At 35.9% G+C, this 24,069-nt stretch overlaps 1 protein-coding gene across 1 annotated transcript in view; it reads left to right on the top strand.

Moving 5' to 3' along the window:
• CDIN1 (CDAN1 interacting nuclease 1) overlaps positions 1-24,069 on the top strand; it is a 212,321-nt gene that overhangs the window by 43,187 nt on the left and 145,065 nt on the right. Inside the window, exons 2-4 of the mRNA XM_082846713.1 lie at positions 15,302-15,347; positions 16,239-16,303; positions 23,341-23,401. Of these exons, the coding sequence (XP_082702839.1) occupies positions 15,302-15,347; positions 16,239-16,303; positions 23,341-23,401 (172 nt within the window). The remainder of the gene's footprint in view (positions 1-15,301; positions 15,348-16,238; positions 16,304-23,340; positions 23,402-24,069) is intronic.

Below are 24,069 nucleotides of genomic sequence, written 5' to 3' on the forward strand. Positions count from 1 at the left end.
CTTAAATAATACTTGTGCTTTTATTATTATAGTGATGATAATTAAATAGAGTGGTGCTTGGACCTGGGTAACTAACCACCAGTTTTGTTATGTTTGTCATCATCATCACCAGGATCAGTGGTGTTCGTTGAGTGCCAACTCTTGATTAGACAGAGTTCAACAGAAATGGGAAAAGTTACAAATAGGATATTCTGGCGAAAGTTAGTGTGTAACAGCATAATTGTGTTGTGCATAGTCTTAGTGACTGAACTCCATTTATGCTTCTCCTCTGGTTTCTCTTAAAACACATAGAGAAGTAGGGAAGGCATTTATAGCCATTTAAGATTGGTTTTATTGGAGTGAATGTCATTAAGTGCTGAGATTAACTGCCAAAAGAATTTGATTGTGAATTAAGAATAAAAGGCTTGTGGTAAGAGTTAAAATTTTGTGTTAAATCAGAGAAGAGCTTAATGTATTTTAAGGCATTCCATTTATTGTTTTAATATTCCCAGCATTTATTATTAAAGTGGGGTGGCTGTAGAATAATTCTGGTTCATAGCATGATGATGATGTTTTTAAAGAAGGTTGAAAATCTACAGTTTTTTCAAACTAATGTAGTAGGGAAAATATAGCATCTAAAGCTTCAAATAGTTTGCTGACCTCATAAGAACACAACTGAGGCCATGTAGAAGCACTAAGTATTAACGAAGTTACTTTTATGCCAATTCCTGCATTTCCTTGTTAACTTCTTAAGTGAAAAGCATCAGTTTAGTAATTGGGGGTTGGGAATATGGGATAAAAGACAGAGAAAGAATATGAGATTATTACTACCATTATCTCAATAAAACTGAAAATTTATTTGGGAAGAAAGTGGTAAAGATGATAGTTTGATCTTTATAAATGATAACCATTATAAAGTGAATCTGGTCAGTCATTTTTACTAGTTTTATATAAGATCTCTGTGACCTATTAAATTAAGAAAAATTAGGAGGGCAGAACATGTATTTTTGAATAGAAAAAGAATAAGGGAATGTTTAAATGGTTTTAAACAATATTCTAAACTTTTTTACTTTGTGAAAAGTTTATAAAAGTGTGTTCGTTAGACATAGGCAAGTAAGATTTTGGTCACAGAATTAAATTAGCCTCTAGATGTTCATTCATTCACTTGTGATGATGCAGAGTTGGCAGAATGACTTGGTATTCTAGCAGGATTTCATAAACTGAGAAATTCCCTCAGAAAAGAGGTCCATTCAAGGCATTTTCTGTATAAACAAACCCATAAAACATTTGAAATCCAGAGGGAAAAAAATTGGACAACATGAAGTAAAACTCAGTATAAGTAATAAGCTCAGTATAAGTAATAAGCTGATGCAGACATAATTTTTTTTTCTTTTTTTGGGTGTGGAAATATTTAGAATCTACTTCCCAAGAAAGAGACTCAGTTAGGAAAGAACTTGAAAGAGACTGACCCAGCCCTAAAACTTGAAGAATTAACTAGCTAGCTGGGAATATTGGAGAAGTGAGTGATTAATCATTAACTCTCAAAGCGTGGCCTATTGTGAAAGGACCCCAGATGTCTAATTCCTTTTGGGCTGTCCTAACAAAATACCATAGGCTGGATGGCTTAGACAGCAGACATTTATTTTCTCACAGTTCTGGAGAATGGAAGTTCAAGATCAGGGTGCCAGCATGGTCAGGTCCTGGTGAGGACTCTCTTCCTGGCTTGCAGATGGCCACCTTCTCACTGTGTCCTCACTTGGCCTTTCCTTGGTGCATGCTTTCAAAGTGATGTCTCTCTTCCTCTTCTTATAAGGCCACTACAGTAATCCCCTCATAAGGGCCCTATGCTCATGACCTAATCTAACCCGAATTAGCTCCCAAAGGCCCCTTTTTCAAATACATCGTCATTTGTTACAGCAGTCATAGGAAACTGAAGCGTTTTACTATGGTAGGATGTTTAGTAAATTTTTATTTTTAAGTAAAGACTTCAGAAAGTTAAATTAATTCATTTGGTTTTTATAAGCAACTGTTTAAGAAAACTATCTGAAGGTAGATCAGAATCTTTAGTCTTTTCAGCACTGAATATTACTGAGGAAAATGAACAATGTTATTTGGTGCTATTTTAGGTCTAAGGCTTGTATTTTCAACCCTTCTGACAAATACCTTTCTAAAACTAAACTCATTTTAAGAGTAAGGATTACCTCTTATCTTCCTTCAATTTGAAGTTGCTGCACAGAGGTGGAGGACCCTTATAGGTCCTCATGACATACTTTGTCTCTTTTCCTGGGATTACCTAGTTCAAGCCAGAGACCATCTCGTAAAAAAACTCTTTCAATACTTGAAGAATTGTGAGGTTGAATGTTTATATTTATTTACATATTTATATTTATATATTTATATAAATATCTTTAAAGGTAAAGATCTGGTGGTTCTTTCATTAAGTATCTGTGTTCAGTCTGTATCAAAAAAATACAGTAATTTGGGGGAGACTGGGATTTCATCAATGAAATAGTTGTGGTGCTAGACCCATGAAGTGATTACTTAACCTCTAGTGGGGGATGTGGTACCTTATAATCAATGGTGAATGAAAGGAGTTAATTATTTTCCTCCCATGTTCTCATACTGTGGTCTGATTACTTTAAATGCCTGGAAGTCTTAATAAACAATTTAATCACTCTAGCTATTGACCTAGAATAGACCTGCTATATTAGGCCCATATAGAAATGTCTGGTGTCAACATGAGTACAAGTCATTATTATAAGGACCACGGCACAGTTTTATGATAAACTATACTTAAAAGTTTTAGGGCTCTAAGCAGAGAGAAACTTAATAAATCTAAATCTTGGAGTTGTAGAACAGATAAAAATCACAGAACTTTCAAGGTGAAAATAGACTCTAAAGTCATGGAATCCATATACAGATATGAAACTGAGGCTTTGAAATATTAAGTGATTTTTTTCCAATTAGAATTTAAACACCTAAAGAATAAAGACAGTTCCTACTGGTGCTCCCTTAACAGTACAACTTTTGATGCTCCCTATTGTTTAAAAAAATAATTGTGGAGTACATAAAGATGTCTGTCAGAAATTTGTAAGAGAAAACTAGTATTCCAGAGGGCTAAAAAATGGTCCTAAGTCAGGGGAAGTGACATGTTACCTGGAAAAATAATCACTTTCCATATTGTGAGGTTATATAAAATTTGCATTTATAGTAAAAAGAACTGTCATTGAGAAGTAAAATTCAAACTTTTGATCTCCCATTCATTGCATCTTTTGGTGGTAAAATGTGGGAACTTGGGGGTTTGGGGACTACTGGTGATATAATTTGTATTCTAGTATATTTTGCTTTTTTATTTGTGTTTATGTTTTAATTTATACACATTGGTCACAGATACATTATGATTACTGAAATAATTGAAAATATGTGATATTCTCATCCATTAAGATGACATAGCTAAGTATTATTTCAGTAAGTCCTGCTTGTAGCACAACTTATTTTTTCCTTGATTTACATGTACCTGGTGTAAAATAACCCTTTACGTAACTTTGGGCAAATCATTTCATCTCTGTGACTTTTACTTTTGTCATTTTTAAAACGAGAGGCTTGGGCTTGGTCTAAAAACTCTATGATATCTCTTGAAATATTCCGTTTACTAAAATAGCTTCATTTAATAGTAATAGCAAGTCATATAGGAGTATCCTGAGTCCAGTTTTACCCTAAAGAGTAGAAGTTCTCCAAATAGAATGAGGAGATTCAAAGAACATTCTAGACTCCAGAAAGAAGATGGTAATTTATGGCGATGTGGTGAGATTAAAGTATAAACTGCTTGGGGGATTGAAGGTGGGAAAGCATTGTGGGAGAGCTAAAAAGAAGGGGCTTAAAGCCAGGTTGAGAAAGGCGTCAAGTGCCTTGCTCATGAGTATGAACTTCATTCTATAGGTAGTTGATGCCTCCTGGGATTTTCAAGCCAAGAGGGTACATCATCCGATGTGTATTTTAGAAACATTGTTGGTAAATTAGAGGTTGGATTAAAGAGTATAGAGATAGGAGGCAAGGGAAATGAATCAGGAAGCTATTTAGTCATTTAGGGAAGTAGGGACAAATGTGAAAAAAACTTTTGATTGTAGAATCAGCAGGACTTCTTGACTCCTTAGATGTTTCAGGTGTGAGGGAGAGGGAAGAATCAAGAATTACCTTGGGATTTGTAGCCCAGCTGTCTTACCTTTATGGAAATAATTGATTTAAGAGCATTTGGGTATGAAACACGGTTGTGGGAAAGGAGTATGGTGGCAAATTTGATTTTAAGATGCATGCGGCCAAATAGGGGAAATGTCCCATAGGGAGCTATAAAATTGAGAACGTGATTCTGAGTAGGGGTGGAGGCTGGAAACATATATATGTATGTTTGGAAGTTACGGCAGTAGTTGTTGGGAACACAGCAGGGTGTGCTGTCACCCACATGAGCAAGTAGAATGAAGAGAAGCAGAGGGTTGGGGAGACCTCCTCCCTCCCCATCTGCTCCCCTGCCCCAGGAAACCCCAGGGAAGAGGCTAGCAGCCAGTGGGAGAGAGAAAGATAAGTGGTTAGCAGGGGAGAAGGAGAGGTTTTAGAAAATAGTTTCCTGGAATTCATAGGAAAGATTTTTAAGAAAGGGAAGATAGTCAAAGGTACAAAATATTGTGATGAGGTCAGCTAAGGTAAGAAGTATGTCTTTTTCAATTAAGGAGTGAGTACAGAAGTGAGATTGCCATGGGTTGGAGGCCGAATAGGATATACTGAACCAAAGACCTCGTAGACAAAGACATTTGGTAGTGAAGAGAAACGGTGGACGGTATTTTGAAAGGTGTAGACAGGTTGTGGCTTAAAGACAGAGTGTGCTCGGAAGTAAATGAAGACTAGCCAGAGGAGAGGAAATGATGGAAAATACGCTAGCTAATACTCCATGCAAAGGTGGAAGAAAGTTGAATTTTTACCAAAGGGGGAAGAATTATAAATATCTTCCCATACAGGCTATTGTTATCAGACTATCATTATCTGTTAACTTTCTCTTGCTCTCTTACTCTTTCTGGCAATCATAATAAAATTTCTACAAACTTAAGGGTTTCTAACACTGTAGTTTTATCTGACTTATTAAAGAATGAAATCAGAATAAATTATTATAGGAAGAAAGAATTGATAAATATTTCTTACAGGTGTATCTATTATATTGTGTTGAAGTTATTCGGATTGCTTTAGAGAAAAATGACCCAACATCTGGTCTTGGAAGCAAAATTAAGTGTCTTTCACCCAAGCTTCTTATTCTTTATCTGATTTATGTTATGGCTCGTTCTAAAAAGTTAAAACCCAAATTTACTTAGAAAGGAAAGACGTATAGGTGCTTAAGCCTCTAATTAAATCAGAATGTTTAGAATAGGGTGGGACTTAGAGCAGAAAAAAATGTTAGATCAATTTATCCAGCTCCTTCAATTCTTTCCATTTTTCTTCTCCTACTATTTAATTTTATTATGAAATACAGCACACATAGAACAGAGAATAGTATAATGAACTCTTTGAATCTACCTCTGTTTATATTTGCTTCAGATGCTTTTTACTTTTACAGAAATGAAATATCCTGACACTATCTATAGTTTTTTCCCCTTCAGATTTTTATGTTTTAAAAAATTTGTAAAAAATTACAAATTTTAAATTAAAAAATTTTAAAAATAAAAAAAATTATTTTTTTTTAAAAGAGCTCTTTGATTCCTTTCCCCTTCTCTTTCATCTGAGGTAACCATTGTCATGAGTTTAGTGTTTATCAGCCTCATGTATTTCTTTTACTGTATCCATAAATGTCCATGAACAAAAAAGGTAATTATATTTTGCTGTTCTTATATTTTATATAAATGGTAACAAATGTGTGTATAATTCTGTAGCATGCTTTTTTTGTTTTTTGTTAAGTACTCTATTTTTGAAATGTATCCATGTTGATATCTGGTAGAGTGATATATCACTTTGTTTTTGCTTTTCAAAATTTATTAACTATTCCTGACATTCTTCTTCATGGATTTTAGATAAATTTATCTCATCCTACCAGAAAACTCTGTTGTGAATTTGGTTCCCCCACTGCTGCTGAAGGGCCCGGTGAGGCAGCTGGACCCAAGGCGGGGGTGTACTCCCTGGGTGAGCTTTGACCATGGCACCCGGAGGGAGGATGGTCCCTCTCCACCCCTCCCTCAAATAGACTGTCCTGGAGCTTTAAAAAAAACAAAAAAATCATAGATTACGGTGTAGGGAATTGACAGTTTAATTAATACTATCTTTTTACCCATGATACTTTCTTTGTAAAAATATCTCTTCATTTAGTCAGGAACTCTCCTATGCTCTTCAGTAATGTTTTATAACTTTCTTCAAAGGTTTACATATTTTTGTTAAATATATATGTATAAAAAAACTATGGTTTTTTATTGTGAATGAGGTCCATTTTTTCTATTCCATTTTCTAATTTAATATTACTGTTTTATAATAATTCTATTTCTTTTTTATTTTAATCTTATATATAGTTACCTTTCTGAGATCTCTTATTAATGTTTAAAACTTTCGTTTATAGATTCTCTTTGTTTATTGATTCTCTTCTCATCTTCAAAGAAGGAGCATTTTGTTTGTTTCTTTCCTTTTTGATTCCCTTATTTCTTTTCCTATTTTGTTTTGTTTGCTGGGATCTTCAGTGTTCCAGAACCTCCTAGAATAAAATCGGTTTCTTTCTTTTTTTCCCCTTATATCCAATTAATGCAATACATTTCCCACAACTGTTGATACACACTACTGTCATTGCTCAATTTTATGTATTTTTGTTATTTTTATTGTGATTTCCTCTTTAGTCTATTGGTTAGTTAGTAATGCATTGATTTTTGAAAATAAGGGTTTGAGGGGGGGACTAACTTTTTAATCATTAAATTAGAATTTAATTACCTTTTCAGCAGATATAGTCTAGCCAAGTCCTGAACAGAACCTTTGACAGCTTTATAGAGCTGGAGGACAAGGTTTAGAGACCAGGGTCCACCAAAGGTGGGAACTCTTGCAAATGTCCCAAGCTTTGAGGTGGGACCCTAAAGGGCTCTACCCTAGGAATTAATGTGGACTGAAAGTAAAAGAGCTCTACATTACTATATTTCACCTTCAAGTTTACTTCACTGGCCTAAAAATTCAGTACCTGAAATTGGACTAAGGTGATCCTGGACTCCTAGTCCTCCCAGAATCAAATCAGAATCCTCTCCAAAGAAAGTTAATCATTTTCGTATTCAGATTATTTATAAAGCAGTTTTTCAAGTAGTATAGCACATAATGGGAGATACTCAGTCACGTAAGGACACATGACAACATAAATGGGAACCAGTAGAAACTGTAGAAATAGACTTAAAGGGGCTCTGGTTATTGGAACTACTAAACAGAATTTTTATAATCACAGTTTATTCAAGATGTTAAAAAAGAAGATGGAAACTCTTCAGGGAACTTATTTGAAAAAAAGAATCAAATAGAAAATCTACAAGTGACAAATACAGTAATTGAAATTGGATGGATTTAACTCAATGGATGTATTTAATAGCAAGTTAGACATTACTGAAGAGAGAATTAGTGAACTGGGAGATAAATGAGAAGAAAATATCTAGAGTGTAACAGAGAATAACGAAGAAAAACAAAATGCTGTAAAATATGAAGAGAGAGTAAGAGATAGAGGATACAGTAAGGAGGGCTAACATACACTTATTTGGAGTCTTGGGTAGGAGAAACAGAGTGTTAAAGCAAGTTTAAAGAAATAATACTTGAGAATATTCAAAATGTCGAAATGTATCCAGTCATATATTTAAGAAGTCCAGCAAACTGTAAGCAGGAGCTTACTAAATACCAGAGTTAAAACTCCTAATAACCAAAGTTAAAAAAAAAAAATCTTAAAACTGGGTAGAGAAATAAGGCACATTATCATTGAAAAGAGCTGAAATTTGAAATTTGACATCACCAACACATCTGCACTGCTGGAATTATTAAAAGAAAGTTATTCCGGATGGAAGAGTGGAAAAGGAAAGAAGGAAGGGCAATGAAATGTTCATATGTGGATATATCAGAATGAACAGAAACTGTATAAAACAACAGCAATGTCTTGTGAATTTTAAGATATATGTAGAATTAAAACAACGTCAGTAATATTCTGTATGTCAGAAGGGAAGAAATATAGATAGTGTTGCAAAGTTTTTGTATTTTCCAGGCAGCAGTTAATCACCAAGGGGCCATGTGTTTATGTAAGATAATCATTAATAGTATAAGAGTATTCAACTTCCAAGTTGCCAGGGGAAAAATGATGAAGAATAAGTACTAAATCAATTTAAAAGAATACAAAAAATGAGAAGAAAGGAATGTACAGTGATTAAGAAAATTAGCATTCAGTAAGATGATAGACTTAAACCTAAATATATTAGAACATACATTAAATGTAATCAATTGTAATCAAATCAATGTGGTATCTGTGCAGAGATAAACATATAAATCAGTGGAGCAGATTAGAGAGTCCCAAAATAGACCCTTAGATATTTGGTTTCCTCAAAGGCAACAAGATAATTCAGTCGGTAAATGGTGTGTGACCAATTGGATATATGTACAAAAATAACAAAAACAAAACGTGACTCCTATCTCAATGCACAAAATTGACTCAAGGTAGATCATAGGCCCAAATGTAAAAGCTAACATTCTTAAGCTTCTAAAACAAAACATACAGAATTATCTTCGTGACTATGAGTGGCAAAGATATCTTAGGAAAGACACACAAAAAGTACCAATAATAAAATTAAAGAATTGCAATATTGGACTTCATCAAAATTAAAATTTTAGCGCTTCAAAAGACAGCAGAAAGAAAATGGAAATACAAGCCATTAACTAGAAGGTGTGACAAGAACGTATAGCGGTGGGAACTCTCCTTTAGTGTTGGTGGGAGTTTAAAACTGTTACAAACACTTTGAAAAAGTGTTTGACAGTATCTACTAAAGCTAGAGATTTGCATGTCAGATGACCCAGAATTCCACTTCTGCATTTATACGCATCAGAAATGTGTACACATATGCACCAGGAAACATGTGCAGGAATGTTCACAGCAGCATTATTCTCACTGCAAAAGACTGGAAACAGTTCAGATGTTCATCAGTAGGACAGATAAATGTGGAGTATACTTATACAATAGAATATATTATACAACAATGAAAATGAATTAACCTCACATAAATTAACATGGGTGATTCTCACAGATATATTGAGTGAAAGAAGACAGAGGCAGAAGAGCACACACTGTGTGGTTCCATTACAATAAAGTTTATGAACAGGCAAAGCTAACCTATGGAATTTAGGGGTACATATTTGGGTGGTAAAACTATAAAGGAAAGCAAGAAAGTGATAAAGATCAGATTCACCTGCGAGAGGGAAAGGGTGATGATCAGATAGAGTGCCTTTTGGGGTCCCAGCAGTGTTCTATTTGGTGACCTAAGTGGTTACATGGTTTTGTCTTAAGCATGATAAAAATAATTTTAAAAGGTTAATGTGTTATGGCAGGAATAAATGTTGATATCTTATGTAATGAAGGCATGTTACAAAAAATGTTTAAAACACAATTTTTGAAATTTTACTTTTGTGTATAGACAGACAGAAAGACACACACACACATCAGACACAGAGTAAAAAACACAGGAACACAGATGGACACCTATGGATTTTACACAGAATATGTACTATATTATAACTAGGAAACTTCATTAAACATATAATAAAATTAACACTTATGGAGGGTGTTGTCCTCTGTAGAGAAGGTTGATTGGGTTTATACCTGTGTTGTTCAGGGAAGGATTTAAAGTTGCTTTGTATACAGTAAATAGCATTTGAGCGAAAGACACATTTACAGTCACATAGAGACACTTCAGACAATGGTGTGGTTGGTTATTAACAAAATACACCTTAGCTGCAGGAAGAATAATGGAAATTACCCAACAATTTTTTTTTTTTTTTTTTTTTTTTTGTGGTACGCGGGCCTCTCACTGTTGTGGCCTCTCCCGTTGCGGAGCATCAGGCTCCGGATGCGCAGGCTCAGCGGCCATGGCTCACGGGCCTAGCTGCTCCGCGGCATGTGGGATCTTCCCAGACCGGGGCACGAACCTGCGTCCCCTGCATCGGCAGGCGGACTCTTAACCACTGCGCCACCAGGGAAGCCCCCCAACAATTTTTTAATCCTTGACTTTTTACTATAGGAAAATTTTTTTATATAGTTAATTAAAGGAAAACTGCGTTTTGAGTTTTTTAAAAGCGAATATCGTCTAAGGCCATAGAATTTGATCAAAACTCTTGACCTCCTGTGACTTCAATTTTCCATCAGAAAAGCAAGAATGCCCACCTTTCAGGGTTGTTTGGAGTATAATGTAACATATATATGCTTAACCTTAAGCAACGGGTATTAGCACAAATTAGAAGGGCAGATTAGCATGGGGATTAAGGGCTTGGGTTCTGGAACTGGACCTGGATTTCGATTTCCAGTTCTACCACTTACCTAGTTCTTTAATTGTGTACTTTCCTTAACTTCCCTTTCTCCATTTCCCCATCTTTAAAATAAGGACAATAATAGTACCTACCTCAGAGGATTGCTATGATGGTAAAATAAAGGGCACTGTATAGTGTGTAGCACAAAGTAGGTGTTCATATAACTCTTAGCTCTTGCTGGAGATAGAGCTGTTTTGGATGTGACTTCAGTTTGTCAGCAAAATTAGTTAAGTGCCTGGGACAGTAACCACTTTTTTTGTATATGTAAAACATGAGTGTAACTTGTAAGAATTTTTTGTGATAGTTGATTACTTCTAAGCTTGATGGTGCCATCTGTATAGTCATGTGTGGGAATATTTGCTACTATTAGGCATATAATGTAGTCTATATCCTCACTATGAAGTTGGAAATTAGAAAGAAGAAATGGGTGTGGGGGGTATGATAGATACATTTTTCTCTATTTCTTCAATTTAGTTTATATATTTTTTTCTTTTTTCTCCCCAGTAATTTCCCAGAATATCAGTAATCTCTCATGACTTTTTCCACTTCACATTGTTATTTTCCTAAAAAAAAAAAAAAAAAAATTAGTAGTACTGCTATACCAAGCCTTGGTGTCTTATTGAATTCCATTTTGATTTTAGAGGGGAAAAAAAGGCTCTATGTTTCAAATTTGTATGTATGGGTGTGGGAGGGAGTGAGAGAGGGAAGTGAATTGCTTTTATGGAAAACCTTCTTAGACTAGTGCCCTGAATCACTGGCCACATATGGCCAATGTTTTATTGTATTCTTTCATGGGTTTAGAGAAGTTGTACCTTGTGAGGTCTGCAAGCCTAATGCTTTGTAAGAGTATCTTGCTTTATCTTCTTAGGTTGGTTTACTGCTTCCCGAATTCTAGAAGTAATATTCATTTTGTTCAGAGGATTTCAAGCCCATTAGAGTGTAGACATTGACACATCATAGATTCTATAGCAAAAGGAGCTTGAAAGTTGAATAAAAACATTTATTTCTTTATGGTCTTTTTCAGAAGTTGGGCACTTGAAAGAGGAAGAACTTAAAGTATAAAGTGTAGTATCTTCTTCCTGAAGGTTCTACTTGCTTTAAGTCTCCACCTGGGAACATCAAGACCTCCCCCTTGTAAGAATGTTGCATTGCAGCTAAGTCTGTGCTAAGTTCTGCTCTTAGTCTTTGCTGCACCCATTCAACTCCCTGATGTTCATTCTGTCTAATATCCTTCAGGTTATTGAGTATCTTAGCTGGATGGGTGTGGACACACGTTGAGTTAAATACTATATGGGGCACTGGTTTGTTGCCTGTTTATGTACCTGGCATTTGAAGTTTTGAATGCAATATAAAATGAGGGTAATCAGTACCCCATCAATGTTTAAAATCTGTATGGAAAAGTCATTCACACATAGCAATTTATGATCTCTAGGCACATCAGTTTAGTGACACAGTGACAGACAGAGGAACAATTTTAGGGAAGCCAAATACAGTAGCTGCCAGCTAGGAAGAGAATTAGAAAGTATAAAAATGGACAGCCCCTTCCAAGTATTGCATCCTGTACAGGTGCCGTCGTGATAGGGCACCCTGTCTCTCAGCCCTCCCTCGATTGTATCTCCTACTTCCTGGGCACATAGGAAATAGAAACCTTTCCCTCCTCCCTCCCTCCCTCCCCCCTTCCCTCACTCCCTCCCCCACTTCCTTTCCCCCCTCTCTTCCTTCCTTTAAAAAAAAAAGGACATGTGTTATTACTCAAAAGAAGTATGGAAGGTAGTCACTTCAATTCATGGTCTTGAGCAGCTCAACAGTGTCCTCAAGGACCCAAGCTCCTTCCATCTCCTGTCACAGGTCCTCAGTGTGTTGGCTTTGTCCTCATGCTTGTTTCCTTGTTTCCCCATTGCTGCAACATGACTACTGCTGCTCCGTAAAGCCATTTGTCACACGACTCAGACAAGGTTTTACATAGCTAGTGTAGGAGTCTACTCACATGCTCTTCTTTTCTCAGATACCTGCAGGGTGAGGAGCTTAATATGGGAGGGTAGCATGGGAAAAAAAACACAAAACGATCTTTGAAGAGACTTCGGGCATTTGTGCAAAGTAAGTGACTGTATTTTTGAATATATAAATGGAAAACACATGTATGCTAAGTGACAAGTATATGCTCCAAAGTCTTGAAATATGTGAGGATTCAGGGTATGATTTACTTCACTAAATCCCTAAAAAATATGTGAGCGCTTGACAATGTTCTAATTTTTGCTTTTACGCACGTATATGTTGAAAGTTTCCTCTAAATCAGTTCCTGTCCACTTTAATGTTTTTATTTTGGAGGCATATTTTCCCATACCCATGACCTCAGGACATTGTGGACGCTCAGTGAAACCTGCTGATGGACTGACTGTGATGTTTAAGATAAGCCTTTTAGTTACGCAGAATCTTCTCCTCTCTTCCTCTCTAGCCAGGAACCATATTCTTTGTGAACCTAAGGAATGTTGAATTTAAACCGTAACTTCTGTGGCTCTTGCCAATCAAATCAAACAGTAGGGGAAACTGCAGTGGGGGGCAGGCAGAGGTGGTGAGTTCTTTGAAGCTAGACCCTCGAGGTCATGGTTTCTCCACTCACCAGTCTTTTGCCTTGGGATCCCTTCTCAGAATCCACACACTGGAAGAGAGTAACAAATTATACACACTGGGGTCAGTGTCTTAGTTGCACTAAAACTACTCTCTGGTTCTTTATGTTGTGAGGCTTGTTCACAACGCTCTTCTGTAAGCTTAGCACACACAGGAAGAGAGCATTGACTGACAAACTACCTAGCAAAGATCAGTTAGTTCCCTACAGCTTTGTCTGGTCAGCCAAACCCAAAGCCTTTTGGACCCAAGTCTGTCTTTCTATTTTACTATGGTAAGTCATTTTCTCTTTTTATCTCTAGCCAGGTTTTGCCCCCAGTGTAAGCTGGAATTTTCTCTCTAACCCACTTGGCCGCTGAGAAAACGTGTTGCTCCATAGGCTATGTCCATGGTTTTAGCTGAATTGAATTCTAAGCTGTTTAAGACAGTTTCCTGATGGAAGGCGTTATCTTGTCCTCAGTTTTTACAGTGCTCTCAACTCTTGACCAACTTCTCACTTTGAACTGTTTATTCTTGGGCTTATTCCTTCTGCTGACTGTTAGTCTTCCTATTCTGAGCATCTACCATTTTACTCTTGTTTTATTCAGTTTAGTTTCCTCCTCATTAGTCATTGGTCCCTGACTTGCCCATTACATGCACATTTATTTCCATCATATTGTTTGAGACCAAGAGACTGACATTTTGCCTTCCATTAATTGGTTAACATAAATATATTTTGCTGTGCAATGAGGAGGGCTGTATTTATTGTACATAAATATATAACATAGTGACTTATTCAGTAGTTTATAAAGATTTGGGTTTAACTTTGCCATTTTTTTTTCAGGAGTTGGTTGTCAGCAACCCTACTAGAGTATGTGATTTGCATGTGAAACTCAGGCAAGCCAGGCATAATAGGAAGATTTTATACATAGAACTGGCTTTTTCAAAGGTGGCTTCCATTTTTAGAGACATTGAAAAAGTTATAATGGATTTATAATTTTATTCGATCATTTCTCAGTACTTTTGAGTTATTAAAACAGTCCTTTAGTAATTATTGGTTTTCCTTGATAAACATTTATGGTGTTTTTTTAAACATATTCTTTTGTAATCTAATAAGAGTGGAAAGGGGTTAGAAGCCAAATCTGTAATGATATGCAAGAGATGACAGTACTGACAGTGAGTAAAGAAATATGGTGTCATTGCTTTTATTTCATACTCTCCAAATTACCTGTGATGAGCTTAAGCAGTCTCATTCATGAATAGAACAATCTTAATTATTCACAGTGCTTTGGTGTACTATAAAAGCAGAATTATTAACACTGTAATTTGCTCGGATAGCATTTGGTAGGAAAATATATCAGAAATAATTAATTGTTTTCAAGATATGATAAGGCAGCTGTATCTACAGGGGGCAATCAAAAAGAATAGTAGTGGGCTATTGATTGCTTTTTAGAGAAAAAAAATTCGTTCCATTTCTAAATGTTAACAATTGGAAGAGGAAAATTCCCACTTGGGATGAATGTTTTCCAGGTTGCTTCATTGCCAGGTGTTTGACATTGCATGGAGTCTTAGATGAATAAGGCTTACGGCAGTCTTAGGGAATGCTGTCCTCAAGGGCCTCAGCTTTCTGCTATGAAAGCTTCTATTTTCAAAGTAGGCCAGTATCGGTGGGAATGTTCCAGTGGTCTCTGTGCTACTTCTGGTGAAGAGCAAAGTTTCCCCCCTTGAATCTGAGAGACCTACAGAAGAGGATACCTACCTGCTAACAAAATAAATTTCAGAATGTTGCCAGTGAATGAACTGCATTTTCTACTGTTTATGGGATTTGACTATCATTTATCAATGGGAATAAACCTTGCCTCTTTTTGGTCCCTTTTAACATACCTGCATGGTACAGATATGATTTATAATCATTCTAAAGTTTAAGAAAATCCAAATCATTTGATAGTTTGCTTTGAGACCATCCATATTTTCCCCTTTCCCTTTTTCTGTCTCCTTGACCCAGCAGCAGGAAGCCTTTGTTTGAGGTGTTCATCTGGAACAACTTTTCCACACTTGTTTTCATGTTCTGTTAGATTACAGGGCAGCAGGCCTACCTTTGAAGCTCCTTTCTCTTTTGTTTCTTTGGCGTGCACTCCAGTAATTAACTTTGTCCTTCTTTTATTTGTTCCAGTCAATCGCAGGCCACTCTGCTGAGCATCTTCTCCCAGGAGTACCAGGTTAGAAGTTTTCTCCTTTGTGAGGGTTGACAGGTGCCTAATTGAATGATGAATGTCCCTTTATTTCTTTGTAATTGAACTGCCAGCTCTCTGATTGGGTTGGAGGATATTCTCCTTTCCACATCGAGCACCGCCTGCGTCTCAGTGGAGGCCTGCCAAGCCTACCCATCCATCTGTCTAATAACATCTAGCCTTTGCTTATTTGGTGGACCTGTAATAAATTATGCTAAACCATTATTATTCTGACAATAATAATTTCCCTGTGTTGCGTGGTTCCATGTGCTAAATGTTTGCTGACTTGCACTGTCAGTGCCGCTTTCCATTGCTGACAGAGATGATGATAAATGACCATTGCTGGAGTGGCAGAAGGCAAGAGAGGCAGAAAATGGAGTCATTTATCATGAGATGACAGGTGTCAGTCAAGTGGCAAGTCTCTATGGAATTACTTTTTGTAGTTTTCAAATAAGTTGTTTTTAAGCAATGTTCTTCCTGGTTAAAAATGGCAATTGGATTGTAAAACTAGAGTGCGGAGGACTTAGATGGAATTGAATTGAGGGAAAATTAATACAAAGGTTGAAACAAGGAACAAGTTTTTCTTTGCCCTCTACAACCCTAAGCAAACTTAATTTAGATTCAATTACTATGACCCTGTTGGCTTTTACATATATACTGTACCTTGTGGTACAGTCTGGAGACATCCCAGCCACGCAATAGAGATTAAAATGCATAGGTTCATAGAGTAGAAGGGAAAAAAGATCTACCGCCACCCAAATCCCCAAACTATTATTCGGTTTGCCCTTTATGTTAGACATTGGAATCAAGAAATGTGTCATTTTTGTTCTTGAACCTGATCTGTGACACAACATAAAAATCTTTTTTATTTTGTTTCAGAAACATATTAAGAGAACACATGCCAAACATCATACTTCGGAAGCGATTGAAAGTTATTACCAGAGGTATGACCTGCCTGCCCCACTAGAGGGTATCATAATACCTATTAATTGTAATAATAATTATGAATAAATTAGATTAATAAATTGATTTTCTATATAACATTCCAAGGCATCTTGTTTTAAGTCTCTTATTTAAGACTTCAAGTATATTTTTTTTAATTTCTCAAATACTCTGTTATATGGATTCAAAGAATATGGTGAGACCATCTTAATTTACATGTGTGTGAAATCTTTACTATGTAAGAAATTGTTTCAGTATTAGAAAATCTCAGTTGGATGCTTGAAACTGTAAGCACATATCTTGGATAGATGCGTATGTTCATGCATACGTATATCTACACGTATATGTGAAAGTTCTCAAACCAATTTTATTTCTTATTTAAATCAGCAAGTTGAAAAGTATATTAGAAAATAAGATTAAATTTTGGTACAGTTGTATTTTGCATCGTCAGTATTGGGTTAGCCATTTTAGAAAGGCAAAAAAAGATATAAATCAAGTAAGGACATAAGGAGGCACATAATAATGTACAACTGTCAGATTTTAAGAGGGGTTTATATTTTAAAAGGAAAGTCTTGAGTATTGAATCAATAACATGATGTTCAGGAGGTATTTTAATTTCAGCCTAATTTATTATAGCTCCCAATCTCTTGTTCTGAAACAAAAAGAATCTTTAAAATAGCTCCTTTTATAAAAAATTAAAAATTTTTTGGCTTTGTAATATGAGTGGATAACTTATAATGGTAAATGGTTATGGTTTGCATTAGAAATTATTGGTTGCTTTCTTAAATATTTTAAGGGCATACTGGAAAGGAAAACAGTTCGAAATATGCTCTTAAATTATTACACTTAAGATTGACAGAGCAATCTTTCTGTGGTGAGAGTGACACCACTGATTTTAGATGAATGATTTTTATGCATGAACATTCTATGAATTAAATGAATATGCAGATAAAATATTGGTATTATGTTTCTGTAAAGTCTTTTTTTCTTAAGAATTGAGTGTTTATTGAAGTTAGATTTTTAAAAAAGTATTCACTATGCCATAGTGGTAAAAGATATATTCTGTTTTGAGTAGAAGTGTCTGTTAAAGAAATATACATGCATACACAAACACACACACACACACACTTTTATACCTAGGAGAGTTACTCCTTAAGAAGCCTTTGTAAAGTTTGAAGTGATTTATTCAAAAGTCATAATCTCCTCAGTGAAATTAACATTTAAATTAAAGTCATCATCTAAATCATACATATAAAATTGAGAAAGGCCCATGAAGTGCTGTGAAGCCAACAACTGCTTTGGCAACCAGACTCTCCACTGAAAGACTGAAAAGTGGCTCACGTGTCGAAAAATACATTCTTATTTATAAAATTTATAGTCTTAGGCTTTCATATAAAAGTATGGTTCTATTCCAGATTTTAAGGCCCAGTTAACATCAGCAAGGGAAAATGAAGCATTTCCTAGAAATTTGGAGATTTGCTAACAGGCCATGGGCTGCCCTCTAATAATCTTTTTTTTCATCGTAAAAAAGCCGTTTTAATTAGATGATTTCTAAGATCTCTAAATGCTGCTTTTAAAAAATTTACTTTCATTAAAAACTAAATTTGAGGGGCTTCCCTGGTGGCACAGCGGTTAAGAATCCACCTGCCAATGCAGTGGACACGGGTTCGAGCCCTGGTCTGGGAAGATCCCACATGCCACAGAGCAACTAAGCCCGTGAGCCACAACTACTGAACCTGGACTCTAGAGCCCACGAGCCACAACTACTGAGCCCACGTGCCACAACCACTGAAGCCCACATGCCTAGAGGCCGTGCTCCACAACAGGAGAAGCCACTGCAATGAGAAGCCCACACACCACAACAAAGAGTAGTCCCCGCTCGCCGCAACTAGAGAAAGTCCGCACGCAGCAGTGAAGACCCAACGCAGCCAAAAAATAAAATAAATAAATAAATAAATTTATTTTTTTTAAAAAAAGTATGTTTGATTTCTGAGGTATGAACATACTTTATTGGATTACCTGGTTAATTTAGGCCAAAAACAAAGATCTTTAAGTATGGTTACTCAAACAGTTGATTGGGTAATAATGAAAATATAGAAACGTATTTGTATTTCTTTAAGTTTAGTTAAATGTGAGAACCTCAATTACTTTGAGGAGTCACGACATTTGAAACACAATCTTGAAGTTAGGCTGTAATGGACCGTCTAATAGGAAAGCAGTCCGACTGGTTTCTTACTTTACCAGCCCGCTTCCTGACTTTTCTGCCCTGCACTTTGTGCTTGTAGACGGGCTGTGTTGTTACCTTTCAGATGATTTGACCTCACAGGTCTCTTGTTCTAAATGTGCAGGTTGAATGTCCCTGTATTCTCTGTGGTAAATTGGCCTTGAAAGGCTTTTGTTTCCCAGCTGATTAGAATAAAGGCAAAATTATATCAAACCACACTTAAGCAGTTTGACAATCTCAACAATTTCTTCCTTTCTTTTTCTTTTATAAAAGTAATACATGCCTATTGTGAAAATTAAGTACATTTTTAATGGTATAAAAAAGAAATGAATGGATTGCCCATAATTGTGGCACCCATAGATCACCACTGGTGTTTTTCATTCCAGTCTTTTGTCAATCCATTTTTACATAGATGAGGTCATCCTGTATATGCAGCTGTGAATTCTGAATTTGATACTTGGAAAAATACATATTATTTTGAAGAGAGCGTTTTGTAAACATTTTTATTTTATTACTTCATATGAAGGTATCAGAATTTACTGAATTATTCCTCTGTTGAACATATATGTTTCCAATATTCTGATATAAATAATACTGTGGTACATATTTTGGTGCATAAGTCTTTGCATTTGAATTAGTTTCTTAATATTTCTGTAGATGGAATTACTGGTGTAAACAGTAAGCATTTAATGATCTTATTATATGTTGTCAAATTACCATCTAGAAAGATAGTAATGGTTACATTTCTACTAGCAATATCAGAGAATTCCTGTGTCTCTGTATTCTTGCTAGCATTGAGATGTTCTCAATTCAGAATTTGAAGTCTGTATTACAGACCATACAATGCACAGAGTGATTCCATCATGGTTAACTGAAACTTCAAAGTATCCAAACAACAGTAGAAAATGTTTTCCTAAGCTTTTGAATTACTGAGGAAATTTCCTCAGTTCTTCATGTTGTGTGCGTATAGACATGGCTTGTTCATGTTGAAAAGAACTCTTTTCTTTCCCACTGTACTAATGGCATTTTAGTTCTAAACAGGAAACATACTTGGTAAAATTTATTTAGATTTATCTAGATCAGTGCACATGGGCATATATGTGCACACGCACACATACACAAACGCACGCAAGTTGGTCAACTTTACAAGTTTCCTCATCAATAGCAAAGTTTAGAAATACTGTCTCTCATCTCCTCCCGTCTCTCAACACACAGTTTGAGGGGCCAGCTTTATTAGCTTTGCAGAATCAGACCAGTTGGATTTTATTCAGATGTTCACATGGAAAAAAGGTTAGTTCAAATATGTTACTGATACCACATGATACAGATAGTTTCTAAAAATTCGAACCACTTTTTTGTTTAATTAGCACCATTTACTTTGCATTCACTGTGTCCCATCTACTATGCTAGGAACCAAGTATAAGAACCACAATACCTGTCCTCAGCTGCTCTGTTTAGTGGGAAAATAGTTGCATGCATGGAGATGGATTCCAGAGATTTTCGATATAGAATCAACAAAGGTGGTATTCAGATGTAAGCTTAGTGAAGAATTTTGGTAGATTTTTGAAGTTTTACCATTATAGTTACAAAAATATTAAGATTAAATAAGTTTGCCTTATATTTAAAATCAATATATATTATTTTTAATCTTAGATGCTAATAGATCTTTCACACTCAAAAACGTCATAAAATGGACCTTCTGGGAAGATCTTTTAAGGATGGTTTCACCCACGAGATATACATTTATTAGTCCTCCTGTGGCAAAGCTGGAGGATGACATACAGTCTATGCAAAGTAATTTCAATTTGCAAATAGGCATCAGGAGGGTAGCCCAGGTCACCTTAATGTAGTGTTCAGGATTACATTTTTATATCCCAGTTACAATTCAGATCTTTGCTAAGGACCTGCTGGATGAAGGTTCAACATTGATTTGTGTAGCCCTACCCCAAGGAGAGAGAAACAACCCATTATAACTGTGTGAATAGTCTATGCTGTAAGTTTGCACAAGATGTTTTGAGGATGGAGAGAAGGGTAGCATTAGGAATTTCTGATTATGACCTTACTGAATGTCTTCTGTAATTATCATGCTCCTTTGATTGCATATCTAAAAATTTGAGTAAACCTGATCTGTCACTTGATATGGGGGACAGTTAAAGTTCCCAGAAAGGACAATTGCAACTTCAGATTAATTTTAACTTAATTTCTTTTCCTTAGCACTTCTGAAGTGTTATAAGGTATAGGTGGGAAACAAATTGGGGAATAAATACAGTTAGAAGCAGATCTACCCTTTTCAGCATATGAGGACACCTCAGTAGGCTTTGGGAGATCAGCGGTCCGTTTCAGAGATTTACTGCTTACCAGCTAGGGGAGCCCAGATGGGTTTCATCAGTACTCTGGAGTTTGGTTTCTTTATATGACCAACTGGGAAGAGTAATCAAGCTCATAATTAGGAATTTCCACTGTATTAAGTATGAACATGCTTCAACTATTATATAGACTATACAGATATAGGGGGCTAATGTTGTCGTTTGACCAACTCCTGTTGCTTTAAACTTAATAGAAGTGTTCTATCGGTCATTACCAGGATTGTGATTGATGCAGCATTTATATGAAACCATATAATTTGGACTCAAAGTGATAGTTTCCGGGCACAGGCAGTGATCTGGGGTCTAGCTGTTCTCTTTCATTCTTTCCAAATTAACCCCTGAGAAGAGGTTCTGCTCTGGTCTCACAAGAGCCTTTCCCAGTCCTCAGATAGCCCAAGCACATTCCTGACATTTGCACTTACTGTTCTCTTGCTGGGAATGTTCTTCCTCTCTTGGCTGGCTGCTTTCCTCCTTGTGGGTTTCTACTTCAGTGTCACTTCCTTAGAGAGGGGCTTCCTGACCAACCCATCTAATTTATATTATATTGTAGCATATGTCATTACTTTATATATTTATTTCTCTTTTTCTTCTCTGTCTCTTCACTGTTATATAATCTCTGAGATGGCAGAAACCAAAGAAGTTTTGTTCCCTTCTGCTTCTTCAGAACCTGGAATAAGGCCTGACAACTAGTTAGCTCTCAAAAATACTTGTGGGATAAATGAATGTTAAGTAGAGAGTTGTAAAGATATACTATTATCAATATAGGCTTAAATACCCTGACCCGGACTCAGAATACTTAATGCATGTGCGCTCTGGTTCGTTGCTCCGACTTGACGAAACTGATTGTTCCTTGAGCAGACCTCTCAGTGCAATGGAAGTTCTGTAAGTTGACATGAAGGTCTTAGCTGACCTATTTCCCAGGGATCTTTCTCTAAACCACACTTGTCTTGTTTGTTTTTATTTTGTTGTTCCCTTGCTCCTGAAATGAAAGTACTTATTTCCCAGTTAGATTCCTAAACAATTTATTCAAGAAAGGGCCAATAGATGAAAATGGATGTATTAGAATTACTTTGAAGTTATAATGATCCTGAGACTTTCCCCACCTTAAATAATTTGATTTTATTCCACTTCATTTATTGGAAATCATACATCTTTATAAGCATACCTGTGAAATTAATTTAGTTTTTGCTTCTGGCCGTTACAGGGAAGACCTCACCTGTTTACTTTGATTTTTACTATCAAACAAATGTTGTTAGTTTATTCAATCAAACAGTATACTATAGAGAAAATGTTCATACTTAATTTTATTTTCTTGCCTAAAATGGCTTTTTAAAATTATTTAATTACTCATTTATTAGAGAAAAAAATATGTATTCAGTATTACAATATAATCACCTATTATAAGCCAAGAACCGTGCTAGGCATAATAAATTGAATAAAATGAAATTCTTCTACCTTCATGAGGCTTTCAGCCTTACAGTCGGGATGGGTTTGAGGTGGACAAGTAACTCAGCAGATACGGTGTTCTGGGCTAAGTGATGGAGAGATGGACAAGGTGCTCCTGGATTGCACATGAGGGATACTTAATGTTCTCCCAGGTCATGGTGGATGAAAAAGGCAACATACAATCTGAATCAGAAGTTATCCAGGTGAAGGGCTGGAGTGGGGAACAGTGACTAGAGATGAGGCTGGCTGAAGAGAGTAGGTAGGAACTAGATTATGAAGATCCTTACGAGAATTTTTAAGTGGTTATAATTTAATCTTGAGATTTAATGTGGGGCTTTTGAAGTGTTTTAAGGAGGAGAATGGTATGTTCAGGTCTTTGTTCTAAAACAAATCACTCTGGCTTCCATATCTGGGATGAATCTGGGGAGTTGTTTGTTTGTTTGTTTTGCAGGGTTAGGGGATGAGGAGAGCTGGAGGTTATGACAGAAATCCAGAGCAGATAAGATGATGGCTTGTATTACCTATTAAAGGTGTGCTGACCCACTGATGAAAAGTCTGTTCCATTTTTTTCCTAATAAGGTATCAACCAATCCTATGAACTAAAAGTAAATAAAAAAAGTGATATGCTTGCATGGATGCGTTTTTCAGGAGTAAACTTATTTCCTTCCCATGAGTGGCTGTGGTATAGATAAAGCCAGGGTGATAGGGATAGTTCTTTTCAAAATCACCTCTGTGTTCACTTACATGTTAGGAGGTGAACACAAGGGAGACCTGTGTACTCAGATGTCCTTTCCCCAACTTCAGTTATTAGTTGCCAGTGGTTTTGAGGTAAGTTGTTTTTGTTATTCTTTTCCCTTCAGTGCTTTCCTATGACAGTAGCATACTTTAACTAGAGTTGAGCGTGGCATTTGCCCAGGAGAAACATGTACACACAGGGGATGCTGACAAGTCTATGCTGGCCTTTTCTTGTCACTGCATTACCACTTGGCTTTGTCTTGTCTAGGTATCTGAATGGAGTGGGGAAAAATGGAGCTGCCCCAGTACTCCTGGAGCTAGCCAATGAGGTAAAGTTATTGTTATTATTTTATTTAAACTTACATAAAACCTAAGGGGCCTATCTAGAGTAGCTTTGCTTAGAATTATAATTAACCTTAAAAAAAAGAAAAAGATTTTGAAATGCAAAGCAGATAAAACATTTTATCTTAGATGCAGTAGACATTTAAATTGCTCCCTGGTCTCTTTGTACTTTTAATAATTGGACCAAGAACTTCATATATTAATAAATCAGTTAACATAATTAGTCTACTTCTTTTAAAGCACATGTGTAAACAGCTTCTTGGTTTCTTATTTTGTGGGAAATTTCAACCAAACAGCTCAGGACATGCTCTTCTTTAGATGTGTTGTTTTAATTTAGTGTGAGACATACCTGTGTCAAGTACAGAGATGTATGCCAAGAAAATCTATCATAAAAGTGAAGAGAGAAATTGTGTACCTAAAGATGTAACATTTACTTGATTCATTTGTTGTTGTTGGCAAACTTTTATTATAATAAAAGATACATGCCTTCTAGAAAAGCCTTTCTTTACATGAAGAAGCATACTCTTCTTATTAACACCAAGCATGAAGTGATTTGTTGAACTTATCTGTTAACTCTTATCTGCTTCTGTTTGGGGAAACAATAATAGTCTTACATTTAAAAAAGGAAACCCCAAAGACTTCCCATGAATGAAGA

Source organism: Leucopleurus acutus, assembly GCF_964270905.1.
Source record: "Leucopleurus acutus genome assembly, chromosome: 1".
NCBI lineage: Eukaryota > Metazoa > Chordata > Mammalia > Artiodactyla > Delphinidae > Leucopleurus > Leucopleurus acutus.